At 43.5% G+C, this 25531-nt stretch overlaps 1 protein-coding gene and 1 long non-coding RNA gene across 2 annotated transcripts in view; both read right to left on the bottom strand.

Moving 5' to 3' along the window:
* ABHD17C (abhydrolase domain containing 17C, depalmitoylase) overlaps nucleotides 1–8782 on the bottom strand; it is a 29205-nt gene extending 20423 nt beyond the window's left edge. The window contains exon 1 of the mRNA XM_061446812.1: nucleotides 7856–8782. Coding sequence (XP_061302796.1) covers nucleotides 7856–8388 — 533 coding nt within the window. The 5' untranslated portion in view covers nucleotides 8389–8782. The remainder of the gene's footprint in view (nucleotides 1–7855) is intronic.
* An 11458-nt stretch (nucleotides 8783–20240) lies between these two features.
* LOC133265680 (uncharacterized) lies at nucleotides 20241–24820 on the bottom strand. Its single transcript, XR_009742069.1, has 3 exons — nucleotides 24703–24820; nucleotides 24420–24608; nucleotides 20241–21014 (listed from the first exon to the last, which is right to left on the bottom strand). It is a non-coding gene; the product is annotated as an uncharacterized LOC133265680 (long non-coding RNA).
* Nucleotides 24821–25531: the final 711 nt, after the last annotated feature.

Genomic DNA, 25531 nt, shown 5'->3' with positions numbered 1-25531 from the left:
AAAAATATACAGCTGGGTTTGCTTCTTTGTTGATACTGAACACCATTTTTCAACTTCTGTGAGAACATTCAAAGCAAAGCTAACTAAAAGTCAGCAGAGGGGAGGAATGTCCAGAAAGATCCTATAACCAGAGCAAACCCTTTTTGAAACAACCTTACTAAAAGAGAAATATTTAAGCCATACTATTTTAAGGGTGTTTTCCTGAGAAGCAAACTGTAGTTGGTCTCAGAATTTTCAGACTTGTTGGATTCCATTATCCATTACTCCATAGGTGGTCATTTACTGCACACAAAAAAAAAGAGCCACTCCATGTCACTGGTCTAACATACTGGCACTTTAAGAAATTTGGCAGCATCCTGTAAAAAATTAGTAATAAAAGTCTCTGAGCTACTGGCTGACACTGCATGCCTTGAGAAGGGTTATTTGCCAGACACTGATGTATGCAGCTTCTTCCAGCAGCATGCCTTGGCTGATAAACAAGACTCACCACAGTCAAAGTTTTTAAAGTAACATTTCTATATGTAAGCAGGACTTTTTAATCAGGCACAGTAACAGAGATCTGCCTAGAAGCATACCCAAAATTGTCTAAACTACAGTTAATTTCAAATCAACAGTCTTGAAGGTGTACCTAGAAAAAATTTCAAGAGACTGTATCAATAAATAATATTACAGTCAGGAAAGCATACATGAAGCTTTTCTAACAAATATGCAATACAGAAAAAAACAGAGGCACTATTCTGAGATTACCTCTAATTTAAATTTTCCCCTCTGGACTTTGAGGCAAGTATATTAACATAAAACCTCATCTTCCACATCAACACCATTCTTCACTTGTGAACTCACATGGAATTCCCCTTTTTGAAAGTTGAGATGTTACAGATTTATTTAATGATTGTAGGGATTTTTTTGAAGACGTGCATGTGCTCATCAGGAGACATGATGGGGTGGGAAGGTGGGGGGGGCACTGAGCCAGATCCTCCTGTTTAGCACAATTTTGTGCCGTTGTATTAGTTGGTCTCATAATCAGCAAATCCAACCACAATGTTTAATGCCGATAGGAGAAGTTTGTCTGCAAAGTTAGCATAGTGGTTGAAAAAATATAAAGATATGGATATAGATAACACCAGTATAACATTATACAACTGGCCTACATTTGCACCCTTCTGTGACTGTAAGCAGCAAAGCATAATGTGCAAACATGCTACAATAATCCATTTTTCTTAATTTATCCTTTGGAATAAAGAATGCAAAGATGTTCCTCAGCCCTTAAGATGACACTATGCACTACTCATCCCACTCTATAGTCACAGAATCATAGATTAGTTTGGGTTGGAAGGGACCTTCAAGGTCATCACCCTCTTAGCCTTCTATTAAAAGCATCTTTATTCATCTGTGTTCATAGAGTTTCCTGGGTTTACAATCACACAATTCCAGTGCTCACAAAACCTGACATTTAAAAACCCACAGCAACAAAACAGTTTGCGAGTAGGAATGAAATTCAACTTCATCATGTCAGTCTGAGCATGCAAGACCACAAGGAACCCCTCCTCTTGCACACAGGTAAGTAAGTGCCTTCAACTTTTCTCAAGTGCAGTGGCAACTGAAACTATCTCCTAACCAGCAGAGAAAGATTTCTGCCCTTTTTAGGGAGCAATTGGTAAAAGCAAGCGTGTATGTGCACAAGCATGTTAGATACAACACATTTGCAGCTTATTTTACAATTCATTTCAACTTCTTCCAATGCAGCCTTGTAATTGATTTATATTTGTGAGGGAAGGCAGAAGGGAGTGTTTAGTTACTCATCAAATTTATTACTGGCTTTAGGGATAAAGAAGGGCTACGATATTTCTTCACTTAGTTTTATTAGTGCTACATTATTTTGAGATGGTTGGCTTTAAAGCCAACAGAGGATGCAACTGAAGAACTAACTTCTTAATACTTTGCTTAAAAGTGGTTTTGGGACAGGGTTTAAAAGTTACTAGAATCACACTGCCCTCTCCACCAGGCAAACATTACAACAAAATGAAATACAAAATTCAGACATAAGCTACAGAACTAAGTTGCTTGGCACTGCCTTTGTACTAGCTTATGTCCATGTGAGGAAGCATCACAGGGCAAAACAAGATACAAAAATAAAAAAAAACAAAACAAAAACATTTCCATCATTCAATATGAAAAAAGACAAATATCCATTTGCTCAAGAAGTGTCAGTCTTCCCCCAAAAAAACACTTGCTGGCAGATTACCCACCTTCATAGCTTTAACCGTTCTCTACTAATTGTTTTTTTAATTTGCTCTTTTTACTTATGGCTCACAAGTAATGAGCTAGCATAAACTTACCTCACCACTTAGAAACACACCAAAACAGGAGAGTAACAAAGGATAAAGGTTGAATTTTGGAGGGATTTTTTGGTTTTGATGTTGCAATAGACTGAAGACTGACCCTGGCTTCAGAGCAAAAACACTGCGGTTTACATGGCACAGCTCATGCTCCATTGTTATGACCAAAGTGAACAAATCTAAGCACTGCTAGCAGAACGCACAGGTGAAACAGACACTGTGTAACAACCATCAGCTCAGTCTCCAGAGGTGACACACTTCTCTACGCAGAGTGAGAAAGGGAAAGAGCTGCCTTTCTCTTTTTTGTACACTTCACGCAATTTAGTGCTAAAAAGCAGACAGAAACCTTTAGCTCTTTCAGGAAGTAGGATTTAACAACATGTTTGCCTAGAAACCTTCATGTTCAATGCTCTGATGATGCCGAGCACTCAGGTCCTACAACCTTTGTATAGCAGGGTAAACCAACATCTCCAGTTCAGGCAGATGAATTTCAGGACTATCTACACCTGGGTTAACAAGTGTTGCTAGCCAAAGGCTCTTAGGCAGCTTATTTTTCTTCCCAATTAACACTAGATGCAAAACATTCTTGACAGTGAAAAATCATCTTTTAAAAAACAAAAAAACAAAAAAAAAAAAAAAACAAAACAAAAACAAAAACCAAGCTTTGATCTTGTAGTCCTGACAGAAATAGGGAAAAAACATTTAACAAAACCACTTTTACTTCAGTGACTTAACTATGTAATACCTCGCCAAAGCTCAGTAAACATTCTGAGTAACTTTGAACATCAGAGCACCTGTTTTAAACAGTTGTTGGTATTTGTCCCTGCGATGCTCATCATCTGATTTAATCTCTGCTCACTGCATAAACAGGAGACTATTCTGTAGGTTTCTATTTTTGAGCAAAGCTGTATGCAGTTTTTCTTGATGTATTGACCCTGGCAGGTAAAATAAGTTAAGATTTAGGGAACAGACTCTTTAAACAATCCTTTGCAGACACTATAGCAACATTATTAAGAAGCTGAAAGTGGGAAATACCCTATCAAAGTCAACGACAGAAAAATCTACTAGGTGATGAACCATCAACAGGGAGAACGCTATTACTCCTGTATTATTTATCATGACTCTGCCAAGCACTGCCTTTGGCCAAATCAGGAATTTAGTTGGTATCTTCTTACTGAACCCTCTAAGTATTCAACCTAAAGAACTCAGGCTAGATTATGCACCAAAATACAGTGCTAGCGAAAGCAGATTCTGTAGCAAAGAAAATTAAAGTACAAAATAAGTGCTTTGACAAACCAAAGTAAAACAACCTGAAGGTATCATTCATCTATAAAGCTGTAACCACTGCAGCGAATCAGAATGGAGACAAACTAAACTGACATAACCTCAGAAGATTAGTTATCACTCTAATTCAATCAGGTGTGTTTCTCAATTTTACTCCAATGAAAACCATAATATTTTTCCATTAACTTCTGCAAATGAAACAGCCATATGAAGAGACTGATAATCAACACCACAAATAGTAAAATTCATATATAATAAAAGGTTTCGTTTTGGATCATTTTTTACATTAAATTTGGGGGGAAAGTTTAAAAACCTATTTAAACATTCTAAATTACCTCTTATCCACTGATCAAAAGCCCTTGCATTTTACTATGCCATTTCACAATCCAATTCCTTTCATCATGCCAAAAAACATAATGAAAAATGGAAGCGAACCAATGCTCTCCTATCAACTGAAAGACAAATTCAAATGTACATTTTGAGAATGAGGGATTTATACACTGCAGTAACATCTATCATTTATCAAAAGCTTAAACAGGAAAAAAAGAAAGATACTAGCTTATTTTGTATACCATGAAAAAACATCTAGCTATATTATGTTAAATGCAACAAGAACAGCTCTTACTCTTGTACTTATTAACTATATTTTCTTCTCCCCCTTTCAATATCCAAAAGGTGGACTATTAGTTTCTCCTCTTTGATGCTTTACTCCAGAAGCAGAGAGAGTGGGGAAGCAGTACCTTCTTCATTTGACTGGGGTTTTAAAATACTTCACAATGCTTCTCCAAATTTTTAGAGAACATACAAATTGATTTTAATATAAATAGCACACAGTCAACAAAGCAGTCATGGTTTTGTGCTTAAGCACTGTACCCAGACCCAAAGAGTGCATCCTGTTTTTAAGTACTGTACATTGTCTTAATGTAAACATGTTTGAAAGTTCAACCTTCCCATGTGGAATTCAGGAAAGAAGGGGGAGGACAACAATCAATTCAATTCAGTCTGTGCAGATGTTACACTAAGTCAGTCAGATATCAGGATAAGAGTTAATCACATCTGAATAAAAAGCAGCAACTTAAAACCATATGGATCATGATAGAAGACAGAGTCCAATACAGCTTCTCTTCAATCTGGTTCTGGCTTTGGAACAAACAGAACAAAACCAGACCAACCTGCCTAAAATAACACATGCACAAAAAATGTTATCTGAAGCAATGAAACAGAAAATTCTCTGAGAAACATTTAGATACCAGATGGAAATTTGTTCATCGAGTGGAAATAAATATATATAAAAGACCAAATTAATTACCAATTAACAGTTTATACTGGAACTAGAACAACCAATGCTACAGTTAGGCCTCTGAAGGAACATCTATAAGAACCCATTTCAAGGGAATAAAATTATACATCAACATCTTCACCTGGGCTGAAAGACAACATTCAAACTAACTAATTAGTAAAATTATGATTTAAGAGTGTACTTAATTCATGAGAAGAGATACTCATTTAATTAGGACTAAGGAAAATAAGTTACTCTTCACAAAGACTAAAAGTACAGTTGACAGATTCTCCAAAGACAGATGATAATTGAAAACAAACAAAATTTATTATTTTCCATCCATTATTTAAAGAATAGTTTTATAATCATCTGTTATGTAAGCTTTGATACCTAAATGTGTATGGGATCGCGAGATCCTCATTTGAGTACCTTGAAAATATACACTCAAAATTTGCAGCTATGCTTGCAAACACATGCAGCTCCCCACCAGTTTGGCAGCAATCTCTTTTTGTAATGTCAATCACTGAAACTTTCATAATACACTGATAAATTAATATTTGTAAGTATCAGTGGTACTTCATGGGCACAATTTTAAAAAAGTAAAAAAAAACAAAAAAGAAAGAATCTCAGACTTCCAACATTTTAATAATTCCTTCCTACTGCCATGTGGAACGTCTGGTGGATTCAGAAGAACAACAGCTTCCCACAGAACTTAGCATAGATGACTAAATGCTTTTGATAGCACAGTGAACCTCTATTTTAAGATTTCACTTTCAACTTTGCATTACAGTTCACCACCATATGGCTACAGGCCAAATGTTAGGAATTTGCAATAAGAATGAAAGCATACACAAACTCTTGGAAGCTACCAGTGAACCGCTGCAGCAGAGGTGGTATAATACATTTTATCTCAAGAGGCAGACTTGAATTTTTACAGCAGAATATTTCACTTAATTGTGAGCCACCTGGACTTATGAAGAAGGGCTAAGAAATGATCAAAGTTCACACTACTGCTTAGATAATTCATCAGCAGAAAGATTACTGTTTTGGTTCATACCTGCTCAAAAGACATCTGCCATCTGTTCAGAATCAATTAACTTCTTGGGGTTTTTTTTTAAGCTTACATTTTACAGGAACCAATTTCTTTACTAAGCACCTAAATTACTGTAATATTTCCTTTGGCTCCTGAAAATCTAACCAATGACAACACAACTTCTCTTAACAGTACTCTCAAGGTAGCACTAAGACATGGGATTTACAAACATGGTAAAGTAAAAAGTTGGTGGACTTTTAAAATCCCTCAATTTAAGGAGGAAAGCAAAACCTAGATCTTGCATAAACCAAGTAAAAAGCTCTAATGTAAAACTATAAACTCTTCCAGTCACACTTTGACAGAAGGAGCCTGATCCTCTCAGAGCAAGCTGGGCATGTGTAGGCATCACCTACTGGGTCAGGTTTCCTGAAAGATTTATGTGAAGGAACCCCTTATTTCTGGATATGTGTAGACCTTAAACATGTAGTAAATGCTTGTCAAGAAGGAGCACTTAAACGCAGATGTGAAAGCACTTCTCCAGAGCTCTAGAATACCTCCATGAAAAAACATGATCAACTAAACAAAGAGAAACAGAGAGAAAACACAGCAACTAAAGGACAAACATTAACTATGCTTGGCTCAGCCACAGCTCTGTTCCTTCCCTAGACATCATTTACATAATCCATATGTGGAATAGTGGCATTTAATAATTCATTCTGCACACAGCAGATTAAAATTATTTCTTTATTTATATACAAATTTTTCTTTTTATGAGAGAGTGAACTGGAAAATGTACCCAGAACCTGGCCTGCTCACCAGACAGAACACCTGCTACAAAACGTGTTTTTCCCCCTGCACCTTTCTTTCCCATGCTCTTGACGTTGGACTCCATGATTGACCAATCCCCAGATCCTTGAAAAGCCAATTATCTAAATTAGTAACAACTCCTGTCACTATTTTTGAAGCTGGCACATATCCCTAAGATAGACAGTAAATACTTATTTCATGGAAGCCAAGTTCATCTACACAACCCCACAGCCAAGAACAGAAAACCTCCATTGTTCTTTTCTCCTGCCCTATTACAACCATTTAAGCCTTTTAAAGCCCTCTCTTCCTATGTTCTGCAAGGTCCCATTTTAAGAACCACTTATGCAACAGCAAGAAGAGCTCATGGTTTCTGTGGACAGAAGAGGCAACAGAGGCCCATGGATGACAACCAATTATAGCAAGGAGCCAGGGGCAGCATATCTGCTTGGGATTTCCTATGACACATGGCCTCCTTGTTTCTACTGGCTATGCCCCCTTGCCAGAGCTGTCTCACTGATGCTCCACCCCTTTGGATGCCACTTACTTTGGCACCTCCTCCTAGCAGAATCCCGTGCTCTACTTCCACCTGTCAACACTTTTTCCTTCCACACTGCTACCCTACCCAATTTATAACAGTTGTCTGAAAGTAGTCTACGTCGGGTGAGCGTGTCTGAAACCCCAGACACTTCACAAAACACCAGCAGTTTCTTGGTAAGCTCTAATCTAGGCTACTACCAAATTCAGTCAAAGCTTTGGCTCCACTGGGTTACCTCTCTACACATAGATCATGGTGGGCAAGTCTCAAGCAAAAGGTCTTTTTGTACCCTGCAAGCTCGAACTGCAACCAGTGCAGTATCTCTTGCTCAAAATGGAGCTTTTTGGTGGTGGAGCAATGACTAACATATTATACAGCTGAATAAACCTTTTAACAAATGAAGCCATCCAGCAAATCACATTGCAGCTGTTGTCAGAACATCTGGTGAGGCCATCAAAATAACAAACCATCTACAAACCCATTCCCCTCCACCTCTCAGCAGGTCAGCTGTGCAGACATTGGAGTTATTAGGATTAAACAGAGATACAGAAATACCTTGTCCCCAAATATTCATTTACCTTGTCCTGAGGGCCTGCCAGGCTGCATCAATGTCTGCATACAGGTTTTTCTCAGAGGGCTTGCCAGTGCTCACCCCGTAGCCAGAGTAGTCATAAGAGAAGACGTTGCAGTTGATGCGGGAGCCAAGGCCAATATAGAAGCTGCACATCTGGCCCAGATCCACAGCATTACCATGTGAGAAGAGCAGGGTGTACCGGCCAGTGGGGGCACAACGTACGAACATGCAGCCCAGCCTGTTATCTCGAGCCGTGCGGGAGAAGAACACTTCCACAGCATCCAGTTCGCGCTGCGAATACTGCCAGTCCGCCCGCTCACTCAAGTGCAGACTGCAGGTGCCTGATCCCGTCGGGGTCCCTGCCCCAGCTGCTGCCCCAGCCTCCTGCTGCTGCTCAGGCTGCAGCACAGTATAGGTGGGCTCCGGGGGCAGGAAGGCCAGCTTGGCAGCGATGCGGCTGGGGCAAGGCGGGCAGCAGAACAGCCAGCAGAGCTCGCCCAGAGAGAAACCGTTCATTCTGGGGCCTTGTTCTGGCATCAGAGACACCGGAGAAAAACTAACCTATACTGGAAAGAAATCAAAACTGAACCAACCCAGTGCCTTCCTCCAGCACAACCTGCACACCTTCCTGCAAGGCCACCAGCTGCCCTCCCAAAATGCAAACAATGACAGCCTTGGAGGAACTACAGTTCAGCAAAAACAGTTCAGCTTTTCGCAGCCTGACAACGTGCTTATAACAAAAAAAGCCAACTTACAAACAAAAAAAGCAACCCCACAAGATGTAAGTGAAGTACAACCAGCCTTTTCAAATCCCACAAATAATGCTACAGTAAATACAACTCTAAAGCACCACCCTAGATTCCCTCAAAGGAAACAGATCGCAAGTACATGTACACATGTACAAGACGAACACGCAGACCCCCCGGCTCGGTGCAGCGCCCAACACTAAGCGCAGGCGCTCCCCGCGCCAGGAACATGCAGCCGCGCACAGGAAGGGCCCTTCCCCCAGCACCACACGCGGCCCCGTCCCGGCCCAGCCCCACCCGCCACCGGCCCCGAGGCCCCTGCCAGGCAGCAAGGGGCCCCCTCAGTGCTACCGGCCCCGCCCCGGCCCAGGCAGCGTCCGAGCGGCGGCGGGAGGAGGAGGTGGAGGAAAAGGGGAAGGCAAGGTCGATGCTCAGCTGCGCGTCGCCGCGGGCAGGGCCATGCCGGCTGCGGCGCGGAGACAGGAGCAGGCAGCGGCCATGTCCCGGCGCTCTCCCCTCCTCGCAGCCGCACCGCTTCCGGGTTACGGGCGCGGAGCGGGGCCGCCCGCCGCAGGTGCCGGCGGGGACGGGGGCGGGAGCCCGGCGCAATCACAGCGCCCGCCGCGGCTCGCGGCTGCCCCCTAGGCCTTGCGCAGGGCCGCCCGCAGGTGCGCGGCAGGGGCGGGGCAGGGTTGGAGGTGAGCGGCAGCCCACAAGCGAGCGGGCAGCGCACGCCTGGCTCTTTAAGGGAGCCCCTCTGCCGCTGCCGCGGTCACGGCCGCCCACCTCCCGCGCATGCGCGCAGGGGCCGGGGGCAGGGGCTGCGGGGTGGGCGGGGCGCTGGGGGCTATGTCGCGATATATCAGGATATGTGTCGCCGGTTGTGGGGAATGTGGCGGGGGTTTCTCTGACCTCCCGCAGCCTCTCGGAATTTTCTGGCGCCGCTCCCGAGCCCTGCAACTCCAACGTGCTGGGGTCACCCTGAGCAAAAGGCAGTTTGGGGCTAAGGCCACCTTCGCCCCTCACAGTTTAGCAGCCGGCCAGGTTGCCTGTCAGCGGCGACTTTCCCGGGCTCTCCAGGCTGGCGAGGGAATATCATGAGGGGAGAGAAGGGCCGGCCATGAGCAGCCTTCCAGTCTGAAGGCAGCCTAACAAGGGTGCTGGAGAGGGACTGTTCGTTAGGGACTGTAGTGACAAGACAAGGGGTAATGGGTTCAGACTTAAACAGGGGAAGTTCAGATTAGATGCAAGGAAGTACTCTACTGTGAGGGTGGTGAGACACTGGACTGGATTGTGCAAAAAAACGGCAAATGCTCCATCCCTGGCAGTGTTCAGGGCCAGGTTGAACAGAACTTTGGGCAGCATGTTCTAGTGGAAGGTGTCTGCCCATGGCAGGGGGCTGGAACAGGGTGATCTTAAGGTCCTTTTCCAACACAAACTGTTCAATGATTTTATGAGGGAAGATCATGAGGGGAAAGAAGGGCTTACCATAAGGGGAAATAATGAGGGGTGAGGAGGGATGGCCAAGAGGGGAGATTGTGAGGGGAAAGAAGGGGCAGCCATGAGGAGACATTGTGAGGGGAAAGAACGGGCAGCCATGAGTGGAGATTGTGAGGGGAGAGGAGGGGCAGCAGTGAGGGGAGATGATGAGGGGAAAGAAAGGGTGGCTTTGAGGGGAGCTCGTGAGGGAAAAGAAGGGGCAGCCATGAGTGGAGATTGTGAAGGGAAGGAATGGGCAGCCATGAGTGGAGATCATGAGGGAAAAGAAGGGGCAGCCATGAGTGGAGATCATGAAGGGGAAGAACGGGCAGCCATGAGGAGACATCGTGAGGGGAAAGAACGGGCAGCCATGAGTGGAGATCGTGAAGGGGAAGAACAGGCAGCCACGAATGGAGATTATGAGGGGAAAGAAGGAGCAGCTATCAGTGGAGATTGTGAGGGGAAAGAAGGGGCGGCCATGAGGGGAGATCGTGAGGGGAAAGAACGGGCAGCCGTGAGGGGAGATCGTGAGGGGAAAGAAGGGGCAGCCGTGAGGGGAGATGGTGAGGGGAAAGAACGGGCAGCCATGAGTGGAGATCGTGAAGGGGAAGAACTGGCAGCCATGAATGGAGATTATGAGGGGAAAGAAGGGGCAGCCATGAGTGGAGATTATGAGGGGAAAGAAGGGGCGGCCATGAGTGGAGATGGTGAGGGGAAAGAAGGGCGGCCATGAGGGGAGATTGTGAGGGGAAAGAATGGGCAGCCATGAGTGGAGATCATGAGGGGAAAGGAGAGGTGGCCATGAGGGGAGATCATGAGGGAAAAGAAGTGGTAGACATGAGCGGAGATCATGAGGGGAAAGGAGGAGCAGCCATGAGGGAAGACCATCAGTGAAAAGGAGAGGCAGCCATGAGAGAAGATGATGAGGGGAAAAAAGGGGCAGATATGAGTGAAGATCATGAGGGAAGGGAGTAGCAGCCATGAGGGAAGATTGTCAGGGGAAAGGAGAAGCCACCATGACAGGAGACCATGAGGGGAGAGCAGGGGCAGCCATGAGATGTGAGGAGTGCCACGAGGGCTGAGGGACAGTCATAAGGGGACAGGAGAGGCAGCCATGAGAGGAGATCATGAGGGGAAAGAAGGGGCGGCCATAAGGGGAGATCATGAAGGGAGAGAACAGGCAGCCATGAGTGGAGATGGTGAGGGGAAAGAAGGGGTGGCCATGAGGTGTGAGGATTGGCCATGAGGGGTGAGGGACAGTAATGAGGGGACAGGAGAGGCAGCCATGAGAGGAGATCATGAGAGGAAAGTAGAGGCGGCCATGAGGGGAGATCATGAGGGGAGAGCAAGGACAGTCATGGGGTTTGAGGAGTGGCCATGAGGGCTGAGGGGCAGTCATGAGGGGAGTGCAGGGGCTGCCATGGGATGTGGGGGGTGTCCATGAGGGGAGAGCAGGGGCAGCCATGGGGGGTAGGGGCGGCAGCTATACAGTGTGGGCCACTTAATAGGGGGCAGATGAGGAGTGGCTGCAAGTGGAGATCATGAGGGGCAGCCATAAGGGTAGATCCTGAGGGGGGAGCAGTTTGCCCTTTGTGACATGGTTTAGGTAGTGGTGGGCTTCGCAGTCCTGGGGTAACGGTTGGACTTTGTGATCTTAAAGGTTTTTTCAGCCTAGCTGATTCTATAACAATCCATATCCGAAATAATTCATTGAATAAATCAGCACATCATTTAGAGCATATGGCAGAAGCAGGGTGGTTCACAAAGTGGTTGTGGAGTTGAATCTCTATAACACATTCATTGACCCAGAGAGCAGAATGCAAACGATTGTGGGCAAAAGATGTATTTATGTGTTAATGCAGGTTATAACTGTAGCCCTGAATGGATAACTAGCACTGTATGCTTGAAAAAAACAACAACAAACCAACAAAACAAACAAAAAATAACACTGTAGTGTATCTCAAATGAAATTATAGGGAAAATTACACCTGTGCAGCTTGTACGTACTTACGTGTAATTCATGCACATCCAACCAGTGCCCTAACTTCAGGCACGGCATGCACGGAGCATTACGGAGCTCTCCTAATGTGTGTCCGTTACCCAACTGGTTACCTACATGGAAAAAAGTTTCAAGAGCTCAAGAAGAACACTGAGCTGGGGTCACTTCATTAGCAACAAGCCTGAGAAGAACTTCTTCAGTGCTAACATTTGTCCAAGATAGTTCAAAACCTGTATACAGAAGAGTTGGTCATGTGTGATATTGCTGTCTTTAGAATGTCAACAGTAAGACATCCAGCCACATCAATCTTTAGTTTTACTTGCAGTGGGAATCAGCCATCTGTATTGTGTCTACACTAATTGTTAAGGGAGAAAATGAAGGCTGTGTGTCTCCAGCCAGCTTGAAAAGCATGGCCTTTGGCATGGATGGGTTGTTTCCTGTAGAGGGAATAGAACATCCAGGTTATCACATGTGTCCCAGGTGTGTCCCTCTGGGAGAGTGTCACGGCCCAAAGATCGGTTAGACTGATGAAGCAAGTCCTACCTGCTGGTGCTGGTTTCCTTCAGGTAGCAGACATAGCCAATGTGCAGGCTCTTTGGACATCCGATGAAATGACAAAAGGGCCTCCTACTCCATAGAATGCTGTGGAAAAACCTGGATAAAGAAAATACAGAACAGATAAATGAGGAACCCTGTGAAATTCCTTAGGGATCACAAACGGCCTGAAGCTCCACCTACACTGTTAGAAGCATTATTGATATTCTGTGGGAAGACTGATACAACCCTGAGAAAACCCAGGATATACCCTGAGAAGTGATTTGGCTGATGATATCCAAGTAAAGCTTGCCTAGTGCTGCTGCTATGCGTCCCTCTCACTGCACACACAGTGAAGCCAAGATAAGAGCTCTAATTCGGGCATGTAGCATCAACTGAAACTAACATTTCTCAGAACCCTTTCAAAGGCTGTATGACTTGCCTGGAGCCAGCAGAGGCTGTTACATCATGAGTAGATTGCTACTCCAAAGAATAGACAATTAAAAGGACAGTATTTCCCATGCTCCACCCTGGTCCTTCCTTAGGTCATATTTATAGTAGTGAGATTAAAGTGTCCTCTTTGAATCCAGGGGGAAGTGTCATGAAATCTGCTCCTTGAGTGAACTGTGCAAACCTTACTTGTTAGAGTTTCCTTATTGTTCTCATCATACGCCTTCTGTAGTTTACATTAATCTCAGTCCTTTTTGTGTACAGTAAAAGAGTTCCTGCATAGTGGGTGCCTCCTCCAGAAAGTTAATATTTGACAAAGTTTTGGAGAACAAAATGAAGAAAGAAGTAAAGAAGGAGGGGTTGAAACAGAAATCATGCTGAATGAGAAGGACAGAGAAGTAAGAAAACCATGCTGGGTACTTCTGCCACTATAGATAGCTTCTGTTCCTCAAAGCTTGCTCCCTCCTTTCTTCATCCACCTGTTTTGCCAAAGATCTTCTACTTGCCCTGGGATGAGGATGTTTCCAGGATGTGCAGATCTTCTGATATCATTATGTCCAGGTACTCAGCTATGGTGAGCACAGAAAGACAATGGATGGAGAGTATGCCAATATTTATCGTACTCAACGTCTGAAATTACTACTTGAAGAATTGCTGGTTTGGATCTTTCTTCTGTGTGTTCCCCTTGTAACTACTGCTTCAGTCCAGCAGTCCCTCATCTCAAGTCTCCTCTTTTGCTCCAACTCCATACTTCTCTTTGCTCTTTCTTCTCCTTTTCATTTTGCAGCCAGCAGGCATCTGCATAGTTTTCACTTGACCAAATGCTGTGAAAATACTCAGGAAAAACAGGTATTTCTGCTTATTCTGTTACCATACAACTCATCTTTTTAATGATCTGTAAATAAAGATGTCCCTACTGCCGTGCGTTGTAACTAACACAACACTAAGACTCATGAAGTACCCTCCTTCTTCACTAGATATTAATATATGGCATGCAAGGATGGAATAGATAAGCATTTGATAATAAACAAATCGTAATCCTACTAAGAGATGTGAAGTAACCCACAGGAATACATGTAGTCTATGAGCCTTTTACCATCAGTCTTTAATTAACTGTTGGTGAACCTAGGAAGATGTCTCAGATGAGCAGGGAAAATTTTCAAATAGCTACCAAAAAGGTAAATAACAACAAGTAGAGCACACAGTGGTTGGTTATGGCTTGATTATTTCGACCGTGTTCTCTAGTCACCATCCCTGTTGCACAGGCAGAGCACTTCACACTCTACTTCCTTTTCCTGAACACTAGATAGACAAAAGAATAGGAGAGGAGACAGTGAGATTGAAGCCAAAGAAGACACCTGGAGCAGCACTGTGAAGATTATGTATCTTAAACATTGACCATGCCTGACTTCCTGTTGCTGCTTGCCAACTGTGTGACTGTTACAGCTGGATAAACAGTCCACATCTAGTACCTGCACACGTGCAGCTGTCTGATTGCAGGACTGGTTACAGATTCCACATTCAGACTGGAAAGTTCCCGTGCATTTTTGCGTATTTCCTGGACAAATAGTGCACATACTATATCTTACAGCTCATGTAATTTAGTACCTGTGTGTCCCAGACCTCTTAGAATCATAGGATCATAGAAGAGTTAGGGTTGGAAAGGACCTTAAGATCATCTAGTTCCAACCCCCCTGCCATGGGCAGGGACACCTCACACTAAACCATGCCACCCAAGGCTCTGTCCAGCCTGGCCTTGAACACTGCCAGGGATGGAGCATTCACAACCTCCCTGGGCAACCCATTCCAGTGCCTCATCACCCTCACAGTAAAGAACTTCTTCCTTATATCCAGTCTAACCCTGTTTGAGTTTTAACCCGTTACCCCTTGTCCTGTCACTGCAGTCCCTAATGAATAGTCCATCCCCAGCATCCCTATAGCCCCCTTCAGATACTGGAAGGCTGCTATGAGGTCTCCACACAGCCTTCTCTTCTCCAGGCTGAACAGCCCCAACTTTCTCAGCCTGTCTTCATACGGGAGGTGCTCCAGTCCCCTGATCATCCTCTTGGCCCTCCTCTGGACTTGTTCCAACAGTTCCATGTTCTTTTTATGTTGAGGACACCAGAACCGCACACAATGCTCCAAGTGAGGTCTCACAAGAGCAGAGTAGAGGGTCAGGATCACCTCCTTCGACCTGCTGGTCATGCTCATTTTGATGCAGCCCAGGATGCAGTTGGCTTTCTGGGCTGCAAGCGCACACTGCTGGCTCATGTTCATTTTCTCATCCACCAACACCCCCAAGTCCTTCTCCACAGGGCTGCTCTGAATCTCTTCTCTGCCCAACCTGTAGCTGTGCCTGGGATTGCTCCAACCCAGGTGTAGGACCTTGCACTTGGCATGGTTAAACTTCATGAGGTTGGCATCAGCCCACCTCACAAGTGTGTCGAGGTCCCTCTGGATGGCATTCCTTCCCTCCAGCATATCAACTGAACCACACAGCTTGGTGTCGTCAGCAAACTTGCTGAGGGCGCACTCAATCCCACTGTCCATGTCAGCAGCAAAGACGTTGAACAAGACCGGTCCCAACACCGATCCCTGAGTGACACCACTCACATGTTCTTCTAGAACATGTTAAATCAGTAGCAACACTGAAATACAGTATCCCCCCATCCCCCACCCCCCCCTCCCACACCCCCAGCTGAAGCACAAGGTGAGACATCACACTGGAGTCTACCAAAATGAGGTGGTGGGGAAATAATGAAGCACTATTAATCAGCATACTTGGCAGTACTGTCATCACCCAAGTTGCTGTCACATTATTTGCAGTTTCTGGGTGAAGGTGTGCTTGAAGGAAGGATTCGAAAGGGAAAAAAATTGCTCTGGGGATGGAAGGGGACCTTCCCAAATGTAAGAGAAGCAGATGTAGCAGGAAGTGGTGTGTCTGAAAAAGACAATGCACAAGCAACAGATGGTGGCATCAAGAACTCACTGGAGACAGATACCACTCTAGTGCTAGTGAAAAGAAGATGAAAGGTTGTGTGAGAAACTCTGAAAATGTTGTCAATGAAGTTAAAGGTGTTGTATGGGATGTGCTACTGGCACAGCATTGGCCAGTGGAGTTAATAAAAAGAGAGGGATCATATGATGGGGATGGTTCAGAGAGTCCTCAAGAGAGAACCTGCAAAAGCTGAACCAGCCAAAGCTGGTAGAGAATCAGGTATTGAAAATTATACCTGCCTTGTGCTCTTTGGCCAGCAGCATCTTGTGGTTTCCATGTATTCTTCTATTTGCTTGTCTTTAGTTGTATAATTAGATCTTAATTTGATCTCTTTCTATGACTAATAAGGAGTAACAAAAAGGTGTTGATAACTTAAGATCTTTTAAAGTGAACAGCTCTCCAGAAACACAAAGCCAGTCTCAGGTTTCTCAGATGGGTGTGTAAAATTTAATATTGCTGCCCCCAGCAAATTGATGCCAAGCTAATGCTAAACCACTGCTGCAGAGGAAACAGTAGATGGAAGGGATAGAGCAAGGAAGGGGAGCCAGACGCTGAGTCCCCTGTGGCTGGCCTTGCTGGTCCTTCTGTTGCCAGGAGGAAGGGAGAGTCAGGGCAGGAACTGCTACTTCTTGGATATGACAGGTCCTCCACCCTGCAGAGACTAGCCTCCCTGTTGGCAAGAGTGAACTCTGCATCCCTTTCAAGATGCTGCCATGAACAAAGCAGGCACTGGGGCCACGGCTCTTCATCCATCCTTGGCAGTCCAACACAGCAGCCTCCTTTGCAAATTGCTTAAGCTAGTTTTCATGCTTAGCTTGGCCCTGAAGCTCAAGGTGTTGTGTGTTTCCGATCACACAAGCAGCCAGAGCCCCAGACCTCGGTCTCTGTACGGTCAAGACTTTAAGGTGTAACACCTACATTAGTCACCCAGGATAAGCAAACTAAATATAACTTCCAGTAGATGGCCCATGCTTATGATTTTTTCTGTTGGGTGTATCCTTCCCTACATTGTACCAGTGGAAAAAACTTTTCATTTCTTATTTCTCTTGCTGCAGCTGAGCAAGATCGTAGCAATTTCCTCCCATGTAAACCCATGTAGCAATAAGCTTAAAAGGTCTGTATGGACAAAAGTGCATCAATTACTTTACCAGAATGAATTAAAAAAAAAAAAAAAAAAGCAGAGAAACCCACAGAGCTTGAATGATCAATTTCTTCAGAAGTATGAACCTAAGATAAATGGTACTATTCAGGGTTTAAAAGGGCTTTCTCTAAGGTTTGCTGGAGTTTAATCAAGACACAGCTAGCTTCAGATTTGCTGTGAATACAGTATGAGAAGAATGTGGAAAGGAAAACAAAGATGTACAAACATCAAAACTTATGTGAGGGTGGGGAGGGAGATGGGGAAGTGGCAGCTTTGTGATAAACAATGAGGGTTTAGAGTCTTGATTTGCAGTGACTGCATTTTATGCCTGTCACTGGCAAATTGACATTTTAAAGATATGTTCTTGACTGCTTTTTCATGTCAGTATCTTTGTTCAGGCTATATCAGGGCTGATGAAAGGAATTTCAATTAAGGATGGAATCCTTTCCTTACTGTATTGAAATGCACAGGGTGGGAGCCTAGGGAGAATGAAGCAATGAAAGCTCTATAGAGAGTTTTTAAGGCATCTTGCTGACACAGGACAAGATAGTTTAGAAATGCCTGGGGCAGTGCACTCTGTAACATGGTTTACTGTGCCTTTACAAAGAAGCAGTGTGCGTTCACCTTAGTGCTTACTGCCTGAGGCCATATATCATTCAAACTGGGGGCTAAGGGCTTAATAAATCCTAATCTAGTTTAGTCCTCAAGGGAACAGCAGTCTGGAGCCATTCAGGGGTGGCAGGGAGGATGGCTGTGTAACCTGGCAAGAAAAGGCTCATTTTTGCCCTGTGAATGTAAACAGTGTCATGGGAAATGAAAGGGTTTGTAAATCTGCATAGCTGTATTGGGAAGAACTGGGATGAAGATAGTGAAAGCCTTAGGGAAAAGAATTGTGAAAAATAGGTAAGACATGGATGTGAAGATAGTACATAAGGGAGAGAGAAAAACAGGGAAAAAAAAAAAAACAAACAAAAACAATAGAAAGCCCGGGGGTGGGTGGGAAAGAAAGGAATACTAACTGTAGCAGACCACATCAAAATAACTTTTTCTACCTACCATGCAGTCACCTAATATTGGGGGTGAAAGGAAAATCGGTCCCTGCTGAGCACATTTGCGTAGCTGTATTTCTCTTTGCATGCATGTCCTTGTCCCTTGTCCACCATTTTCCATCCTATCCCTTTGTGAGAATTTTTGTTCTGCTGATACATCCAGGATGTTCACTAGGATCCCTGGCTTCCTGTGGGCTCCCAGCAGTCGTGATGACCTTCAGAGAAAGCTGATCCACACTCCACTACTATCCATGCATTTAGTGTGCATGTAGCATACACACTGTAAAGACTTTTTAGGACCTCTATCAGTCTATAACAAGTGCCTTTGTTCAGGTCTGAAACTGGAGTAAGCACTGAGGCATTGCTCCCAGACAAAATCTGCACAGAGCCAGAGCTCTGTATCACTGTGGCTAGACCCATAATCAAGCTATCAATTAAAAGCTTTTTTGTGTGTTTGGGCACCACTACAGTCATTAATGTGACAGAGGTGTAGACAGAATTTTCATTCATTGCAATAATTCATCTATTAAGATGATCTGATTTATCAGCAGGAGCCAGAATTACTGCTCGTGTGGTGTATACTCATGCAGATGTTCAGGGCAGAGGCTGTCATGTATGGAATCTTGATCTAAGTATCTGTGTACAACTGCCAAATCTCATGTATGTCACAGAAACCAAAGTGGAGAACCTCCAAATTTTCTTGCAATAGTGAAGCTGTGATGGTGTATCACACTGTTTCCTGAAAAAATAAAAACAAGTTCTTTGTGTTTCCTTATTTTCCAGGAAAAACAAAAACAAAAACAAAAAACCACAGAAAACATGTGCTTCATTTCATCATAAACCTCCAGGTGATTTTCAGGGTCAGTGGAGATAAAGCTCAAGCTCCCATTCATGAGTACTGGTCATGTAATTAAAATAGAAAGGTATATTTAGGCTTATGCATGCGACTGCCTGTCAGAAATCAGCAGTGCTTTATTGAAGTATGTGTACCCTTCCAGCTGTCTGTCAAATGAAGACAGTTTTCACATCCAAACTCTGAAACATATTCTTCAGCTGGAATAAACTTCTAACAGTCAGCTTGAATTTCTTTCCCTGTTTAATTTGTTAAAAGTTCAAGTACAGAAGTGTAAAGGGTGGGGGTTTTTTTATTCCTTATTGGAGGTGGATCGATTTTTTTCTCTCAACATTATTCAAACTTGTTTTTTTCAAATCATACAAACAAAAAATGCCATTGGTCTGAGACCATCCCTGGACTGACTGAAAGAGTTGTAAATCTAAAAAGCAGGTCCCATGTTTTCACCTGGAGTGTGCCTTTGAGGCTGGAAACCAGATCACCCAATTCTCAAGCATTACCTGCTCCTCCCTTCCTGCTCTTTAAGCTGTTATCTCCCTGTTCTCCCTAGAAAGCCAGGATAAAACCTGTGTTCTGGCAACATGCTTTTATCAGTGCATAAGGAAGCAGGGAACTGAACTGTGGAACATACTCCCTCTTCTTCTCTCATGGTGCTACTGGGGGTTACTTTACTTGTCAGTAGATGCTGGCAAAAATGAATCTGGAGGGAAGAGATGAAGCTACCAAAACTGCTGCTGAAAGTGCAAGTGTACTCTGTATGCAGCACTGGCTGAATGGATTGGGCATGTGGGACCAATGGGAAAAGCAGCTATTCATGGGAAGAGAAGATGAGCAGAGATGCTCCTCTCTATGAGAAGAGCAAGTGGAGGCAGCAGAAATGACACATTCTGGCTTATGTTCCTCACCAACTCGCTGCAACTGTTGCCATTACTTGAAACCAAATATTGCACTTTTTAGCTCGACACATTCTGAGAGGAGAAGAGGTGGCGCTTCACAGAGAGAGTGCCCTGCTCTCAGTTATTTTGCTGGCAAATGGAATTCCCACACATGGCTTTTAGTCATTGTGGTTTCTGAAAGATCAAACCCTGATGTTCATCATCTAGGGGAACTTAAAAGTCTTTTGCTCCCTAATATTTTAAAAAAACAGTACAATTACAGCCAAGAACTGAAGCTTAAAAAAATAGGAACAAGTGACCTTTTAGGAGGTCTCCCAGTCTTGCTTGGAGGCAAACCCATGCAATGTCTAACTAACATGTTTTAACCTGTTCTTAAATACATCTAGTGGGGCAACCTCAGACAGCTCATTCCATTGTGCCTCCATTATTCCTATTGGCAATTCTTCTAATTTCCAAGCTATATGTTTCTACTATTTAGGCCCACCACTACCTTTCCTGCAATTGTCATTAAGATTAGTCTCTTTTCATCTTCATAGCAGCTATTTACAGATTTGTCACTGCCTCTGTCAGTCATTTCTTCAGATGTTCCTTCAACTTTTCATTGTCACTTCTCTTTCTGAGTCATCCCTGTTCTTCACCTCTTAAGCTGACCACAACTGTCCTCAAGTGCATAGCCCAGGATCGATATAGCACCCCAGCTGTGGTCTTACTCATGCTGAGTGGAATAGTAGGATGATCTCGCATCTTACAGACCACACTTTCACTGATCTATCCCAGTATGATGTTTGCCTTTTTTTACTCTTTTTTTTTTTTTGTTATGAAGAGCTGCATGACACTGCTGGCCTTGAGCATGCAGTCCACTCCAGCCCCAATACCTTTTCAGCCAACTGCTGCTCGCTCTGCTGGCTCTGCACTCCATTCCTTTGCAATTGATTATTCTCACCAACATGCAGAACATCGCAGTTGTCCTTATCAGGTTGCGTTTATCCTCTTCTAATATGATCAACACACTTGGCACCTGCAGAGTTGCAAACAAACACAACACTGAGTACAGGGGCCATGCTCAGGTCAGCCCTCCCTTTTCAGGAAGCACTTAATATTCTTATTTTCAGGCCCCATTTTGTCTTTAGATGACACATCCTGCCACAGATGTTGGCCAGCCAGGATGGCTAAGAGGGTCTCCTTGAGAGCCCCTTATACTGCTGTGGGTGGGCAAGTGCTCTGCTGTGTGGCAAAATGCCAATCCTACCCCAGCCCATACCCCATGAGTGAGCCCTTTGCACCTCAACATTGAAAAATGATGAGTAGAAGAGCCTCTCACATTTCTTTAAAGGGAAAGAACATTTACCATATTTTTGACTCAACTTTGCCAGAAAAGGGAAAAAAAAAAAAAAACCACCCAAAATTATTTACAATCCTACTAAAAAGTATATTAATTTTCTCCCTTTTTTGCTGAACCTGCTGTGCAACATTCACTGTTATATATGAAGCACTTTAAGGGAAATGTGCTTGCTCAAAAGATGGGATTTTTTCTGAAGCATACAAAGCTTTCCACAGATTTGCCCCCCAATTTTTCAGAATATCATCCTACTTTATATATAATTACCAGACTCTACACATCTGAACTCCCTGGCAATACAGAACTGACTAGAGCTAGCACAGTCATTCTTCATACCTCTGTCTGACAGAGGTTTTTAAAGAGACATTCTGCTAATCACTTTGACTGAAGGAGTCTGGTATATAACTGAAAAGACACTCATTATTTGCTAGTGAAGTAGCAGTAATGAAATTCAGTGACAGTGACATGGAGGCTAAACACAGAAACAGAATAATCCAAGTTACTGTGATAGTAGATTAATGTTAAGTATGCAATTAGATAAGGCAAAATAAATGCAAAAGGAAACAGATGTAAATCAGCTTAATAGTTATTTTGTATCTTCTAGCCAACCATATCTTATTAAGGGTTTGTTACTGTTGTTTTTAAATCTCTACTAACCAAAATGTATCAGTTAGGGAGAGCAATGATATTTTCCCTTCAGGGTTTACAATGCTGAGGTTTTGCCAAGCTAAGCTGATTGCAGGATGCTAAATAGTTAATGAGGTAACCACAACAACTGCCTTTATAAGAAAGAAAAACAGTAAATGGCCAGATCTTTTTGGCTGAAACCTTGAGGTTTTAAAAATTAGTGCCAAGGTCCTGATAAACTACGTGGTAATATCCTGAGGAAAGATTAGAGGTTTGTGCAGAAGATAAAACCCAAAGCATATGTTTGCCTGCCTTGGCTTTCGCGTATTAATCATAGATATACTGATGGTGTAATTGGAACAATTCTGTGACCATCACGATTTGCTGAGCACCATCCTACAGCTAAGGACACATTCCTTACTCTCCCACAACCAGAGAATATGAATATCTCACTGCTTTCACGTCATTCAGTAGTAAAACAAGTTTAGTGCTTAAGTCTGTTAGCAAGTAATAAAGACTGGATTCTACAAATACCATAGGACATGACGCCTCGCAGCCCTTCAGAGCAGTGACCAGGCTGACTGATCTGTGTGCACTGATTATCAAGAGAAGACACCTCTGAGTCAGCCTGATTTGCACCAGCAAGGCTTTCAGTGATCATGTTAAATGCCAGAGCTGCATTCTAGACCAGGGGCTTGCTAGCTTCTTACTGTCACCAAAGGTACATCCTGTAGTGAAAGCACTGGTGAATAGGTGAACCAAGAGTGGTAGGTAGCTCTAAGTGTCTGCTGCTCCACTTAGCCATCCTTTTTCAGTCTAACCATAGCCATTACCACCTTGCATTGCAGAGTTGAAAAGCAAAAGAGGAAGGTCTGACAAGTTCAGGAAGACACTGGAAAACTTCCTGTGTGAAACACATAATTTTCATTGGGATCCTTTGTTTTGTAGCAAATATCACTACCATTTCCAAGCACCTCTGTGATTCAGCCTGGGAGGTGTCTGTTTCACAAATTGGTATTATGGTCTATATTTCAAAAGGAAGCTGATAAAACACACTAGTTGCACTGAAATGGGATTGGTTTTTATCTTACAGAAATTGGATGAATTTTGGCTCTGAACTGCTTAAGTACTTAATCTGGTGCTTAGCTTGAAACAGTCCAGTACTTCCATTGCAATGAATAAAATTGTCCACTAAGTTACTTTCCTGTTTTTCTGGACTGGGTCTCTTCAGAGCTGATCATTTAGCTTAATTAATACAACTCTAAGTATAATTTTAGCCTGGTCTAAAAAGAAAGTGGGTTTGAAGGGTAGATCCTGTAGCTTCTTTTATTTTTTTTTTTTTTTTAATTAAATAAAAAGCTTTCTGCTTCCCACTTTGGACAGAATGCAGTTTTTTGAGGGGTGGAAATTCCATTCTGTCAAATTTCAACAGCGATGGCAACATTCACAGTTTTGTTTGCAGTAATTTTAACAGAAGGATTATTCTTCCCTCTTGGATAAGTTTGTTTCTTGTAAGTGCTTGATGCAGCGCATCCGTTTGGCAATAACCCCTTCATTGGGGAGCTACAATCTGCTGGTTTTGTTTTCTGTTTGAAGCTTCTCAAACTGAAGAAGTCTGGAGTTAAATTTATCTGAACCAACATATGTAGGGTTTGCACAGATGTTGAGTCACCAGACCCTCCTTTTCCTCACACCACTTCCCAGGCATTCCTTCTACGGAAGCATCATAGTCTGGTGAAATAGAGGAGAAAATGCAGCTTCACGTGTCAGCAAAAAGGCTCCTCAGTTAAGAGGGACTCAAGGCAACCTCCCCCCAAAGCCCTGGTGTACATGGTGCATGGTGACCCACTTCTCCAGCTTGAGAGGCTTGGCCGATCTTCACAGAAATCAGTGAAACCAGGTCAATTAACTGCAGTGAAAGACCTGGCCAAAGGAACAAACAGGATGGTGAAGGGGTGTAAGAGATAAAGGAGCTAAACATGGTTTGAGCTGAAGTGTTCAGGGACCGTAATTCATGTGACAAGAGGATAAAGGTGAAGTTCAGTGACAACGTTCCCCTTGAGCCTCTTTTCCCCTTTATGTGCACTATTTAGTGTGACCCAGTTCCCATTTTGGCACTGGGGAAAAGCACGGTCCATTCTGATCACAGTTTTATTTCTAACTCTGCTGGACTGAAAGGAGGCTCCCTATTTACACTGACAAGGAAATGTGTCCCTTAGGGTTAGATGGTGTCTTAACACCACCTTCCTCTTCCCAGCAGTGGCTAGCTCAGCAGGAAGATGTTAAAACAATTGTCTGGGCTGACAGATGTTCAGTCTGACTTCAGATGATGAATAAAACCCTGGATCTGCAAATGATGATAGTTTTCTGATTAAACACCCTCCACTGACATACAGATAGATAAAAAAATATACATTTCTCTAAAAATCTAGAAACCACAGCACAGCCTTGGTTTACCTATGCATGCTAAAAGTTGTCACCAGCTTTGATAAGCGTCTCCTTCCCCAGTGTCTCTCTAAAGGTGGTCCAGCCTATCCTCCACCTTAAGGGAAGTCCTCGGGATGTCATTACAGCCTCTCAGTTTGGAGGCATGGGGCATTGCCTGTCATGTCTTATTGCTTCAGCGCTATGACAGGAACTGCATTGCTGAAATACGAAGATGATTGAAATGTTAATTGCTTCTAGGAGAATGTCAGCAGCAGCATTTGCTTGGCTGAAAGAAAAACCCCAGGGCATTTACCTGAAGGCAGATGAGGATCCTGCTTATCCTCCTTACACCCGGGTCAAAGCAGAGCAGCTCCATTGACTTCAGCTGAGCTTGTGTTTTTTTCCCCTGGAAAAGAGAGAGGTCAGAATCTGTTCTCTGTTCATTAGTACAGCCTGACATGGAGAAACTAACTTAGCAAGACGGGAAGTCAGCCATGAAATAAACTGTTAATATAAGTAAGGAAGCAACGACAGACATTAGAATTACTGCTGCTGTGCTCATGTTTTGTGAGATGACAGAATTCCAGCAGATCATTAGCAGGGGGCAAATGCAGAAGCCCTTAGGCTAGATCTTGCCATTGCTCCCAGTAATTGCCTTTTAAGCAACTGGGAGTTTTTGGGTGAAAGGTCTTGTGCAACCAGAATGAACATTTTGTGATAGTCAGTTTTTCTGACTGTAAGTCAGAAGCATAGAGACCCTAAATACACACAGCCTTGTTAATCCTAACAAAGTAACACAGACTTGTAGAGGCTGCTCTCCTTAATTTCGTTGTAGCTCATACAGCCAATAAACAGATCATGCTAGCTTGTTGCAAAGATACATTTTCTTTACACACAGATGGTATTGGAAAACATCTCTGTATATAAAATCTGTAAATAAGCAATGAATTAGTTATCTGGTACTCAATGAACTAGTTTTCTGTGCAATACCCCCAACAGGAAGCAAAGTGTGTGTAGTGACTAAAACCAATATTATTACTTGCTTAAATAGAGCAGTGCATCCTGTTGTTGTGAAGAGTAAGCTTTGACTGGAAAGGACTGTTATTGCAGCTTCAAATCATTCAAAACACTTTTTTTTTTAC

The sequence above is a fragment of the Pezoporus flaviventris genome, unplaced genomic scaffold, assembly GCF_033815535.1.
Source record: "Pezoporus flaviventris isolate CSIRO_AGI_PZ_B2104156 unplaced genomic scaffold, CSIRO_AGI_Pfla_v1 ptg000006l, whole genome shotgun sequence".
In the NCBI taxonomy this organism is placed as follows: Eukaryota; Metazoa; Chordata; class Aves; order Psittaciformes; family Psittacidae; genus Pezoporus; species Pezoporus flaviventris.
This window is presented reverse-complemented; position numbering and strand designations above follow the sequence as displayed.